Source organism: Colossoma macropomum, unplaced genomic scaffold (assembly GCF_904425465.1).
Source record: "Colossoma macropomum unplaced genomic scaffold, Colossoma_macropomum, whole genome shotgun sequence".
In the NCBI taxonomy this organism is placed as follows: Eukaryota; Metazoa; Chordata; class Actinopteri; order Characiformes; family Serrasalmidae; genus Colossoma; species Colossoma macropomum.
Window position 1 is genome coordinate 1,120,001 of NW_023495303.1, and position 14,125 is coordinate 1,134,125.

General features: G+C 39.9%; 1 protein-coding gene across 1 annotated transcript in view; it reads left to right on the forward strand.

The window, feature by feature from the left end:
- The first annotated feature begins 992 nt into the window (after window positions 1–992).
- glsa (glutaminase a) overlaps window positions 993–14,125 on the forward strand; it is a 51,874-nt gene continuing 38,741 nt past the window's right edge. The window contains exon 1 of the mRNA XM_036562071.1: window positions 993–1,320. Coding sequence (XP_036417964.1) covers window positions 1,085–1,320 — 236 coding nt within the window. The 5' untranslated portion in view covers window positions 993–1,084. The remainder of the gene's footprint in view (window positions 1,321–14,125) is intronic.

Genomic DNA, 14,125 nt, shown 5'->3' on the forward strand with positions numbered 1-14,125 from the left:
GTATATCCATAAACAGTGTCAGTGTCCACAGGCGACAGGTGGCACAAGAACAAATATCTCACCTGATAGTATTAGGTGCTCACCTGATAGTATTAGGTGCTCACCACATAGTGTCTGGTGCTCACCTGATAGTATTAGGTGCTCAACTGAAAGTAACGGGCGCTCACCTCATAGTATCTGGTGCTCACTTGATAGTATTAGGTGCTCTCCTGATAGTATGTGGTTTGCACCAGATTTTTACCTAAAAAAAAATACACCACGTCCCTTCAGGGTCTCCATAGAGACGCCATGAGGTAGTCATAATTTTCTGGACTGTTTTCTTGATATCATTACTTATTTTTCTTTTGATCTCAAGATTGCTAAGTTATCGTGAAATCACAAGATAAATAAGTCACGATCGCAAGATAACAGTCCAGAGAAGTTTAACCACCTCATGGCCTCTCTGGACAGGCTACTTAGTTCTGTGACATACTAGAGTTTTTGACTGTATATTTCTATCAATCTGTATGTTTATCTCTCTCTCTGCCTCTTTATCTATCCATCTATATCGTTCTTTCTTTCTTTCTTTCTATCTATCAATCTACAAGTAGCTCCACAGTGTAACAGTTAGCATGTTAACTGTAGCTGCTGCGCTATTCAGGCTGCCGGCTAAGCTGACCAAACCCCGGCTCATGTCTGCGCCGACAAAAACTCGCTGTTTCGCGGATTTGTGCTTCATTTATCAACACAAAACCTCTCTTAATATTTCCTTTATTATATAAACTCGATCACTGCTCAAATCTCTAATCGCTCTCCTTCGTATCGCGCTGTCATTTCTCTGTGAAGGAGAAAGCGGTCCGGATTAACTGTGAGTGACGCGCGGCTCCACCAATCAGCGTCGTAAAGGCACCGCGCTGACCAATGGGATCCGAGAAGGGCGTGAACGAGCGGCTGTTTCGTCCAATGAGGAGCCTCCTGGGCGCTATTATGCTTTGAATCGCAGAGGAGCGTCTCACAACCATCACTGGGCTTCAGGCTGTTGAGGTAAACAAATAATCCCGTTCTGCCATAAACAGCTCCATCAGATCATCTAAGCAGGACTGAAATGTTACAGTTCAGGGTTTCGCAGGTCTTGAAGGACTTCTGCAGACCCAGCTTCAAGCGTGCCTTGTCTGATTTCGCTGGGAATGAGACGCGGCGACCCGCCTGCACCAGCCATGCCGGGGGAGCGGCGCGCAGAGCCCGGCTTCCAGCTGCAGCGGGCCGTCCTCTGTGGAGCTGCGGCCGGGCTCTGTGCACCAAGACAGACGGTGGACCAGCGCCGAACAAAGAAGCAGACAAGTGAGTAACCTCATTACGGCTAAAGTCATTTGGCAGCCGGCTTGCCCTTGATTGGCTGCCCATACGCCGGGGTCATTCATTATAGGCCGGCCTGGGACTGACCGATACGATATGATACGATTTCGATATGTTTAATAATGTTTTCGATATAAACCGAACCGTTTTGATGCAAAAGGCAGCAGCTTGGTATTTTTTCCCGATATTTTGTTGTACGCTCGATGGTTCTTTAAGGGTTCTTTAGTAAAATGAATGGTTCTACGTAGAACCATGCGTCATCCATTGGACCATTTCATGCTTAAAGGGTTCTCTGCATGGTGAAATGGTCCTTCAGATTGATTGAAAGTGTGTTGTTTGTGGTTCTACGTAGAACCTTTTTGAAAATGGTTCTGTATAGCACCAAAAGAGTTCTGCTGTTGTTACAGTGTCAAGCTTGTAACAGTAGAAGAACCCTTTTTGGTGCTATATAGAACCATATACAACACATTCTCTATCAATCTAAAGAACGCTTTGACCATGCAAATAACCTTTTAAGCATGCAAAGGGTTCTCTCTAGAACCATGAGTTTTACATAGGACCCTTTGCATGTTTAATGGGTTCTCTGCATGGTGGTTATTGAGATTGATTGAAAGTGCGTTGTATGTGGTTCTATATAGAACCTTTTTGAAAATGGTGAATATGGCACCAAAAATGGTTCTGTTGTTGCAATGATGTAAAGCTTGTAACAACAAAAGAAACTTTTTTTGTGCTATAAAGAACCATATACAACACATTCTCCATCAATGTCAAGAACCATTTCTTGTGGTTCTTTAGATTGATGAAAAAGTGTGTTGTATGTGGTTCTATATAGAACCTTTTTGAAAATGGTTCTATATGGCACCAAAAAAGGTTCTGTTGTTGCGACAATGTAAAGCTTGTAACAACAAAAGAACCCCTTTTGGTGCTATAAAGAACCATATACAACAATTCTTCATCAGTTTCAAGAACCATTTCACCATGCAAATATCGATTTAAGCTTGTGAATAGTTCTATCTAGGACCATGAGTTCTACACAGGACCATTTCATGCCTAAAAGGTTCTTTGCATGATGAAGTGCTTCTTCAGATTGATGAAAAAGTATGTTGTATGTGGTTCTATATAGAACCTTTTTGAAAATGGTTCTGTGTAGCGCCAAAAAGGGTTCCGCTATTGTGATGATGCCAAGCTTGTAACAGTAGCAGAACCCCTTTTGTTGCTGTACATCAGTCAGGGTGCTGCTGGCTGGATGCTTTTGGTTCTCAGTCCAGCAGCGACACTGAGGTGTTCTCAGTCCAGCAGCACTGCTGTGTCTGATCCACTCAGATCAGCGCAACACACACTAACACACCACCACCACGTCAGTGTTACTGCAGTGCTGAGAATGATCCACCACCCAAATAGTACCTGCTCTGTGAGGGTCCATGGGGGTCCTGACCACTGAAGAACAGGGCAAAAGGGGGCTAACAAAGTATCAGAGAAACAGATGGACTACAGTCTGTAACTGTAGAACTACAAAGTGCACCTATACGGACAGAGCTCAGGCTTCAGGATGGCTGCGGTTAATGTTTTTAGCTCTTTAGCTTCTCTACCTTTTCCACTTCTGCTTGTTAGCTACATTAGCCTCATAGCTACAAAGCTAAAGAAACAACTTCAGACACCAAACATGGCTGATACATTGCATTTCGGCTCAACGGGAAGCTTTGCAGATTTGACCGTTGTGCTAAACTGTTATCTTGTAGGAAAAAATCTGTTTAGCGCTGATGCTGTGAAGCTAATGTTGCTAACAAACACCAGAACTCAAAAACTCAAATCATTTCCAAAAAATATTTCCCTCAGAGCTTCTCTCGAACAGCTGAAACCACATCCAGGTCTTTTTTGAGGTTGTTCACACTTGTAAATGTGGTTTAGGACTCACTGTGACTGACTATCACCTATAAAAATGAACAGAACTTTACTGGGCAGCCATTTCAGACAACACCAGGGACAACAAAGCAGGACTGATTTCCTCTGTGTGACGCCACAAATACTGATTCGATGGCTTGCCTTCAAAAAACGGCCAAACTGAGGAACCTCAGCACCAGTGTTTTATACAAACGGTAGATTCGAACATGACTGGGTGCCTTGCTGAACTTGCTAAACTGTTATTTTGTAGGAAAAATCTGTTTAGCGCTGATGCTGTGAGGCTAATATTGCTAACAAACACCAGAACTCAAAAAGCCCAAATCATTTTCCAAAAAAAATATCCCTCAAAACTTCTCTCAGTCAGCTTAAACCACATCCAGGTCTTCATTGCAGTTGTACAGACTTGTAAATGTGGTTTAGGGCTCACTGTGACTCACTTAAGCTATAAAAATGAACAAAACATCACTGGCCAAACTGAGGAACCTCAGCAGCAGCGTATTAAACAAACAGTAGTTTCGGACATGACTGGGTGCCTTGCTGAGACAGCCCTGAGGAAAAAAGTATACTTAAAGTTCATTTTATTAAGCAAAATTAAGTAAAGTTGAAGTATATTTCCCAAGTATACCTCATATACTAAGTATACTAGTATCAATGTACCATTAGTATACTTTTAAGTGTACTATTTCAGTACTTTTTGGGACTAAATTGGGCCACTCTTTAGTTTATATAAGTATACTTATGTTCTTTTTTATAGTTGTAAGAGTTGTAAACCTTGAGTGCCGAACTAGTTTACATATGTTTTATTTTGTACTGCAACTACACTAAAAGTGAACTACACTAAAAGTGGACTACACTAATAGTGAACTTATAGGTACATGGTTCATTTACTAGTTATATGCTAGTAAAGTAGTAGTAAACTTTTAAGTATACTTTAAAGTAAACTACCAGTTTAATAGTTTACATATTGCAGTTATGCTTGTAGGTCTTCTTTAAATGAAATTACGTTTCATATATATTAAACGTTATATTTATAGTTTATTACTTATATCGCTGCTGAACACCTCATATCTCCATTTTTGTGGTTTTTCAGTTTTTGACCTAATTTGAAAATACCCGTTGTCCCTTGTCCTGTGTGCAAATTTCATGGTGAATGGACCAAAAGAAACGACCCAAAATGACTTGGGAAAAAAGTCTGGTTCCATTGACTTACATTAAAAGTAAAGTGTGTTTTTTCCTTCTCCTGTAAAGTTACCATTTTGGAGAAACGAGCTTTTCTTCCAACAACAGCGATATATTATTTTTACACTTTAAAGTGCACTACTATATTTCTATCTAGGTATTATTTTTTAATACTTAAAATATACCTTTAGTTGACTTCAAGTCAAGTACTGTTAATGTGAACACTACCGGTGGACCACACATATAAAAATTCACAAGACATGCAAATAAAAAAAATTTCTAATATAAATAAAATAGGCCAAATATACTTGGACATACTATACTACACACTTGTCCGTATAAGCCAAGTATACTTAGGTATAATTTTGTTCAGTAAATCTCTGATAACTACATAAAAAGTAAGCTGAAAGCTCACTTACTGTTTAGTTTAAAAGAGGTTTACTAATAAAACTTCTCTTTTGTAAGGGAGACCCTGTCGTCTAAAGTGGCTGCCCTCAGCGTTTGGCTACACGTTATATAAGTATTGTTTGTGTTTATAGTTCACAGTCACATTGTCCTCCGAGCCACATCCACAAGACTGTATGACTTTAATGAAGACCCAGATTGTCTAGGGAATGTATTTGCGAAAAAAAGAACTGGGTGACTATTGACTTCTAGTGTTTGTTAGCAACGTTAGCCTCGTAGCTCCGGTTGTAACTAAAGGAGACGCATCGTGTCTCGACTGATTGGCCGGCTGGTTCAGGTGGAGAACTGTGTGATGGTTATTTCTGACCGGCTGCTGCTTTAAAGTGTTAAAACAACATTCAGAGCTACCGGCTGTGTCTCCGGCAGAACCCAGACTGCGGTGTGCGGAGGTGGAGGTGCAGCAGAGCGGCTATGTGGTGTGTTAGGTGTGTGTTGGGGGAGTGTTGGGTGATGGGGGAGTGTTGGGGGTGGGGAGCTGTGTGTTCTAGACGCTCACCATCTACACCATCTACACAGTCCCCAGAGAGAGGGATGACAGATTGGCCTCCTCCCCCCTCCTTTATCTCTTTCAGCCTGTCTCCTTCGTCTTTCCTTGCTCTCTCTGTATACTTATATATATCCCCCCTTCTCTTGACCCCTTTCTTCCTCTCTTTCTTTGCTCTCTCTTTACTTCCTTTTTCTTTTTCTTTTGTCTTCTCTATCTCTTTTCTTTCATTTCTTTCTCTCTTTCTCTCTCCTTTCGCTCTCCCACTCCTTCCTTTCTTTCTTTCTCTCGCTCTTTATCTCACCGTTCTCCCTCTCTCTCTCTCTCTCTCTCTCTCTCTCTCTTTCTCTGTTCTGTCTCTGTGTTTATATATACACACTTCTCCTCATTCTGATTCTCTTGAACCTGTCCCTCTTTCTTTTTTCTTCCTCCTTCTCTCTTTCCTTTGGCTCTCTCTCACTCTCTCCTTTCTTTCTTTCTCTCGCTCTTTATCCCACTGTTTTCTCTATTTTATCTCTGTATGTTTTCTCTCTGTGTTCTTCCTCTCTTTCTCATCTCTCTCTGCTCTCTCTCTTCTTTGTCTGTTCTCTCTGCTCTCTCTCTCTCCGTTCTCTCTTTCTCTCTGTTATCTCTTTCTCTCTGTCTGTTCTCTCTCATTCTCTCTGTTCTCTCTCTCTGTCTCTGTTCTCTCTGCTCTCTCTCTCTCTTTCTCTTTCTCTCTCTGTCTCTGTTCTCTCTGCTCTCTCTCTCTCTCTCTTTCTCTCTCTCTGTCTCTGTTCTCTCTCTCTCTCTCTCTCTCTTTCTCGTTCTCTCTCTGTCTCTCTCTGCTCTCTCTCTCTCTTTGTTTTCTCTGCTCTTTGCACTCTCTCTCTCTCTCTGCACTCTCTCCCTTTGTTTTCTCTGCTCTCTCTCTGCGCTCTCTCTCTCTCTCTCTCTCTCTCTCTCTCTCTCTCTCTCTCTGAGTGGTGAAGGTCAGATGTATCTGTGCTGCTGTGCTGGTTGAGAGTCACTGTGTCCTTCTGTCCATCTGTCTGTGTGTCCGTGTTATTGCTGCCACATTAATCACGCATTAACTGATATTAAGACTGTAGCAGCTGCTGTGAGGTAATTAAGGAAAGCGCTCAGGTAACGCAGGTGAGGCTGGGCCATTAAGTCACGTTCCTGCTGCTCTACAGTCACGTTCCTTTGGAGTCGGTTCATTTCCATGAGAGACATTCAGTTATTTATAAAAATTGCTATTAATTAAGGTATTTGCAACTATTATTATCATTATATATAATAATAATAATAATTAATTATTATTATTATTATTGTGAACATTTTTTTATTTTCAATACTAAACAGAAACAAAATGTACAACGACAACACAAATACAAATAAATGCTTTCCCCCTGAACTCCCTTCCTCCACCCCCAACCTCCCATCCACCCACCTCTTTATTATTATTATTATAAATAAATAAATAAATGGGGCACCAGACCAACAGGGTACATCTCCAAATAATAAATAAATAAATAGACTAAAAAAAACTAAATTAAAAAAATGATAAAAACAAAAATTATAATTGCAAAACTAATAATTTGCTCAAAATCTGAAGGAAATTTAGTGGAGAACTTTTCTTAGTTATTAGAAGTCCCAAAGTCACAGTTATAAGAAGTCACAAAGATTAATAATAAAGCAGTTAGTAAAAAGAATTGAATAATGCAGAATATAAATAAAAGGGCAGTGACACAGTGACTCTCAACCAGCACAGCAGCACAGATACATCTGACCTTCACCACTCAGAGAGAGAGAGAGAGAGAGCGCAGAGAGAGAGCAGAGAAAACAAAGGGAGAGAGAGAGAGCAGAGAGAGACAGAGAGAGAGAAAGAGAAGGAGAGAGAGAGAGAGAGCACAGAGAGAGAGCAGAGAAAACAAAGGGAGAGAGAGAGCAGAGAAAACAAAGGGAGAGAGAGAGAGCAGAGAGAGACAGAGAGAGTATAATAAACAAAATAATAAAACATATAATTGCCGTCGGAACAAAACTTCCTAAATGGTAACTTTACTGAACATGGAATAACGTTCTTAACTTTTAATGGACGTTTATTGAGAAATTATTTATTCCCAATCATTTTGGATGATTTTTATTGGAGATAAAAAATGGAGATATGAGGTTTTGTCACGACAGCAACTATATACACAATAAATGTATTTGTATTTATTCTGGGTTATTTGTTCTACAGCAGTTATTCTCTGGGTTTATTCTGAAAAGGACTCTTATTGTGAAGGTGGGGATAGCCTTCTTTAGAGCAATATATCTGTTACAACAGGAAGAACTGTGGTCTGGAAGCGAGAGAGTGCAGACGTGAGCTGAGTGTAGAGCTGTCTGTTAGCTGTAAGCCTCAGTATTGTACAGTGTGGCTGTGGCCGAATACAGCCACTGAATAAAGCGCAGCGACTTGTGTGTAAGCTGTGTCTCCTTTAATAGCGGTGAACGCTGCAATACTGTTAAAATGTCTGTAAAAAATTTTGGCTTCAAAACGACCGAATTGATCAGAGGACCCAGTGAAAAACGTATGTAGGGTAGAATGTATTGAGTTTACAGCTGTTTTGTTAACCGCATCAATTTTTGAAGATCCTATTCATTTTCCCCATAGAGAAAACCAGCTGTTCTTAATGTGGGCATGACATCGACTACAGAATGACCACACAACTTTAGTGATGCATGTGTCCACACTAGCTAGCATCTCGTTGCTGGGGTCAGTGAGTGATTTTGGTGAAGGGAAAGTCTCAGCTGGGTTGTGGGTGAGCAGCTCCTAATGTTAGCCCCCCCCACCCAGATCTCAGAGAGTGAATCCAGGCTGTAACTCAGACTGTCAGAGTGGATTTGCTCTTCCGCTCCACAGTCGGTCTTTCAGCTCATCTGGTTGCTGTAAGATTAAGGATTATAACATTATTTTGCCCCAGTATTAAAAAAAAAACAGCATCAGTTCCATTTTCTGTACTTTTTCTGTTTAATGGTCTTCATACTGGGAGGGAGGCTGATTTCCACCACTGGAAAAAATATATACAGCCGTTTAGTACGTAGAACAATACTAAGAACACTTTCCATTGTTATGACATAGCATCTCTGAGATTCAGTCTCATAATTATGACTTAATATCTCATAAGTATGACTTACTTTTCTCATAATTATGACTTAGTATCTCATAATAATCACTTAATATCTCACAGTAATGAGATTCAGTCTCCTAATTATGACTTATTATCTCATAATTATAACTTTCTTGTAATTATGACTTGGTGTCTCATAATTATGACTGTCATAGTTGTGACTTGGTGTCTCATAATAGTCACTCACTATAGTATCTCATAATAATTACTGACATTATTATTACTTGGTATCTCTTAATTATGATTTAATATCTATAATTATGACAATATCCCATTATAATGAGATTCAGTCTCATAACAATGACTTAATATTTCATAATTATAACTTATTAAATCATAATTATGAGAAGGTATCTCATAATTATGACTCATAGTTGTGACTTGGTATCTCATAATAATCACTGACTATAGTATATCATAATAATGACTGACATATATTATGACTTGGTATCTCATATTTATGATTTAATATCTCATAAGTATAACTTACTTTCTCATAATTATGACTTAGTGGCTCATAATTGATGACTTAATATCTCATAATTGGCTGTCATAATTGATGACTTAATATCTCATAATTATGATTTAGTTGCTTATAATTATGAATTAGTGAGTGATTATTATGAGATACTATCTCATAATTATGAATTAATAATAATTTTAATAATAATTTTGACATACTAAGGTTTTCCATAATTTTGTCTTGGTATCTCATAATTATGATTTAATATCTCATAATTATGACAATATCTCATTATAATGAGATTGTCTCATAATAATGACTTAATATCTCATAATTATAACTTACTTTCTCATAATTATGACTTACAGTAATTGACTTAGTATCTCATAATTATGACTTAGTATCTCATTATAATGACTGAGGCTTGACCAGATGACTGACAACAAAAAAATCCTCCATGTTGGTGCAGTTAGCAAGCTAGCTAACTCGCTAACCTCAGACACAAATGATATCGGATAATTATACACTCGCCTCAGCACAGTGCTGCACCACATCCCCAAAAAAGAGCTAGAAGTCTGTTTGTCTGTGATATGGGCTCTTTAACAGGAGCTAGGTGGTAGGAAACAGTACGCTGGGCAGGCCAGGCTTTTATCCTGTGTTCAATATCTCATTAATACCAGTCAGCAGGGAGGCTACACTGAATTTAGGGGTCATCATTGGGTCATTGTGTAGACATCAGCAATGTAGTGACAGTTTGACTCCATATTTTGTGTCTTTTTGTCTTTGCCTCTCTGTCTCTCTGTCTCTCTGTCTCTCTCTCTCTCTCTCTCTCTCTCTCTCTGTGGTCATTAGAGTTGTCTGTAAGTTGCCGTGTGTTTTCTGGCCGGAGGTGAGAACAGCTGGTCTGTCCTTTAGCACAAACACACACGCATTTGTCTTGTTAGCTTGTCAAAATATCTACACCGTCCGTCATGATCTCCTCTGTAACGGCACTTTGTTATCCCAGTTTAATTCTCACATTTTTAATTAGATATTTAATTTTCCCAGTTTTCAGATCGTTTTAATTATGTTTTAATTTCTTTACTTTTTAAATGATTCTATATTTTCTCATTTGTAAAGCACTTTGAATGACAGCAGTTTGAAAGGTGCTATATAGATAAATTAGCCTTGCCTCACATCGTAATAACGATAAAAATACAGTGTGTCAGGCAGCTCTAGCCCTCGCCGTACATTTGTATGTGCTTAGCACCGTAAGGCCATAGAAAGGCCTGCAGGAGAGAAGACCACCAGTTTTACTGACACTGTCACTGAGAGAGACCCTCACGCTGAGCGACAGAGGGTCCGGCGCTGAGAGAGATGGCACCCGTGGTGCTCTTGCTCACTTTGCTGGATGGAATGAGGTCATCATGGCCACCAGCAGCAAATCCCAGCACACGGTGTCGACTGTCCACTCCACAGCCAGGGCGAATACACATCACAGTCTGCCGTTCAGGTCTCATGTGACACGGCAGCACCAGCTGACCAGCTGATGGCTGGGTGGGTTTGTAGCTCCTGGTCTGCAGCCTTGGGCCATGTGTTTGCATGTTCTAACTGTGTCGTGTCAGTAGGTGAACATCTACAAATGATATAATGGATGAAATTTCTTGGGTAGTTGGAGATGTACTACAACCCCATTTCCGAAAAAGATGGGATGCTGTGCGAAATGTAAATAAAAACAAATTTCAATGATGTGCAAATCATTTAAACCCTATATTTCATTGAAAATAGTAGAAAGACAACAAATCAAATGTTGAAACTGAGAAATTGTATTCTTTTTTAAAAAAATATTTGCCCGTTTTGAATTTGATGCCAACAACATGTTCCAAAAAAGTTGGGACGGGGGCCTGTTTACCACTGTGTTTCATCACCTCTTCTTTTAACAACACTCTGTAAGCGTTTGGGAACTGAGGAGACACTGCTGTAGTTTAGAAAGTGAAATGTTTTCCCATTTTTGCTTAACATTGGATTTTAGCTGCTCAACAGTTCAGGGGCTCATTTGTCATATTTTTTATTTTATAATGCACCAAATGTTTTCAGTGGTGACAGGTATGTTGCCAAAATATCATTCAGCATTAATGGTGCCTTCACAGATGTGCACGTCACCCATACCATGTGCACTAATGCCCCTTATACCATCATGAATACTGGCTTTTGAACTGTGCACTGATAACAAGCTGAGTGGTCTTTAGCCCGGAGGACACAGTGTCCATGATTTCCAAAAAGAATTTCAAATGTTGACTCGTCGGACCACTGAACACTTTTCCACTTTGCCTCAGTCCATTTTAAATGAGCTTGGGCCCAGAGAAGGTGGCAGCATTCCTAGGTCCTGTTTATATACGGTTTCTTCTTTGCATTTAAGAGTTTTAATTAGCATTTGTGGATGCAGTGATGAACTGTTTTCACAGACAGTGTTTTCAGAAGTGTTTCTGAGCCCATGCAGTGATTTCCACTACAGAATCATGTCTGTTTTAATGCAGTGCTGCCTGAAGGCCCAAAGATCACGGCCGGCAATTACTGGTTTTTGGTCTTGTCCCTCAAATACAGAGATTTCTCCAGATTCTCTGAATCTTTTAATGTTATTATGTACTGTAGGTGAACAAAAGTAGAAGTTCTTTGCTATTTTACGTTGAGAAACGTTATTCTTGAATTGTGTCACTATTTGATCGTGCAGTGGTGAACCCCTCCTCAACTTCTGAAAGACTCCGCCTCTCTGAGATGCTCATTATACCCAATCATGTTACATGATTGGGTATAATCATGTTTTTTTAAGCATTACACAACTTTACCAGCCTTTTGTTGCCCCGTCCCAACTTTTTTGGAATGTGTTGCTGGCATCAAACTCAAATTGGGCAAATATTTAAAAGAAAACAATAACATTTCTCAGTTTCAACATTTAAGATGTTGTCTTTGAAGCATTGTCAGTGAAATATAGGGTTTAAAATGATTTGCACATCGTTGCATTTTGTTTTTATTTACATTTTTCACAGCGGCCCAACTTTTTTGGAAATGGGGTTGAACATATTTCTAATTTTGCATAGATCTGAGCTCAGCAGAGCATCAGCTCAGTGCAAATTCTAGTGCTTTTGGCCTGTACAGATGTTTTTATGTGTGTGTTAAAGGCCCATATTGTACATAGTACATGAAACTATGTGTACCAGGTTAGCAGTTTCCTTCCTAGTACACACAGTTTTGGGGGAGGAGGGTCTGGTTACAGGTTGAGGTGTCCAGCCAGTGTGAGAACGACCACCACCAACTCGACAACAGCTACAGATATAATAACCAAAAAAAAAAAGACATTTTACTCTTTCTGCAGGCCCACCTAGTGGCCGTTCTGCCGGCGGAATGGGAACCATTTTGGATCTTATTAATTAATACAACTCTGTTTACAGATGAAATAGGACCAGAACATGTTGAGCTGCTAGTGAGCAATGATGAGTGAAAGGGGAGGGGTGAGAGCTCACTGCTGTGAAAAACAATTCACACCTCTCCACAAAGACGGCCGTGCCGAGATGAAGCGGACACCTGCAGCTTTCTTTGTAACTGACACAACAAACAAACAGCATTTAAACACAATAAAGACTTTTATAGATGCAAATTTTTTTTTGCTCACCTGCAAAGTTGAAAATCTAGTTGGTTACAATTTTGTTAACCATACATTCAGAGTGGTTTGGTGTGAAATGCTCCGTTCTAGAGAAACTTACTGAGTCAGAACTGTTCTCCCAGAACTTACAGAACGTTATTACATGAGATGGTTATGAATGCGCAGTATGATGTCTGAGACATTGATTTATGATGGCTCTGAGACTATTTCAACCTGAAAGTCCATTCATGGTGGAGGGACACATAATATTCAGGGCGTTATGAGGCAAAAGTTTTTATGAGGCAAGATTTTCCGCTATTTTCCATCATCAACATTCCATATAAACTCAGAAGACTCGTGTTGGGTTCACTGGTGGTTCTGGATAGTAAATAAAATGTCTATATTTGTGTTGTAGTCATGGTGACCCCTGGTTCCTATCACCACCGCTGTAAAGACATCTGAACCATTTCACACCAAACCACTCTGAATCTCTCTGATTACAGCCCACACACTGAATTAACTACAGTTCTACCTTTTACAGCACTGGGAGTGTATTTGGCACAAATGGTTAAAGTTTGCAGTGTTATTGTGATTTTTTAACAGTATTTAACTAACTTTTTTTAACAGTATTTAACTTTGTTAACTATGTTACTACTTATCTAGCTCGCTAGCATGTAGCCTACGTTCAGCTAAGTTCAGCAATCAGCAGAAACACTCGATTAGCGAAATGCTGTGTGTATTGTTGTAAACGCTCTTGTTGGTTAGTTTAAAACTGCCCTGCAGCTGCCGAAAACTAGCGGTGACCCAGGAAGTGTTTTTATTTGTTTACAGTGGGGAAAAAAGGCACGGATGCACTTCCAGAAGGCCTGGAGTAACGTTTTGTCTCATGAAATTGGAGCCACTATAAATCAAATGGTGATTGGTTGATTCCTCTTGCTTATTACGTTGGTAGTTAGTCTGACGGGTAAGGCCTTCGGTTCAGCTCCAGAAGCCCTAACCAATGGAAGTGCTCGCTTGGCTGAATCTGCTTAGGGCCTCAGCAGACTTCTTGTGGAGACGACGTTCGCCTGGCTTTAGCGAACAACGTGACGTAATTGCAGAGAAAACGAACAAACGCAGACGTCGTGCAGAGGCTTCATTCGCCACATGGCACGTGGCAGCTGGACGAACTCTGTGGATGAAGACACTACGCAACAAAGCCTCTGATTGGTCGGTAAGAAAGAGGCATGCCATTAAACAAAGATGGACAACTTTGAGGAGCCTCGGCTTTGGCAGCTACACTAAGGTAACCCTCGAGAATTTCATTTCGCAAGAAGTAAGCTGAGGCCTTTAGATGTCACAGATAAGACTGTCCTGATTGGACAATCTTCTGTTGGGTGTTTTAGGATTTTAACCCTTTTGTTTCCAACCAAAACTTTACAATGAAATAATAATATTAATACTTAGAGTTTTAATACAGCAAGCATGACTCTGGGGCTGTGCGATGTGGCAAAAATATTATATTACGATACTTCAAGACATATTCA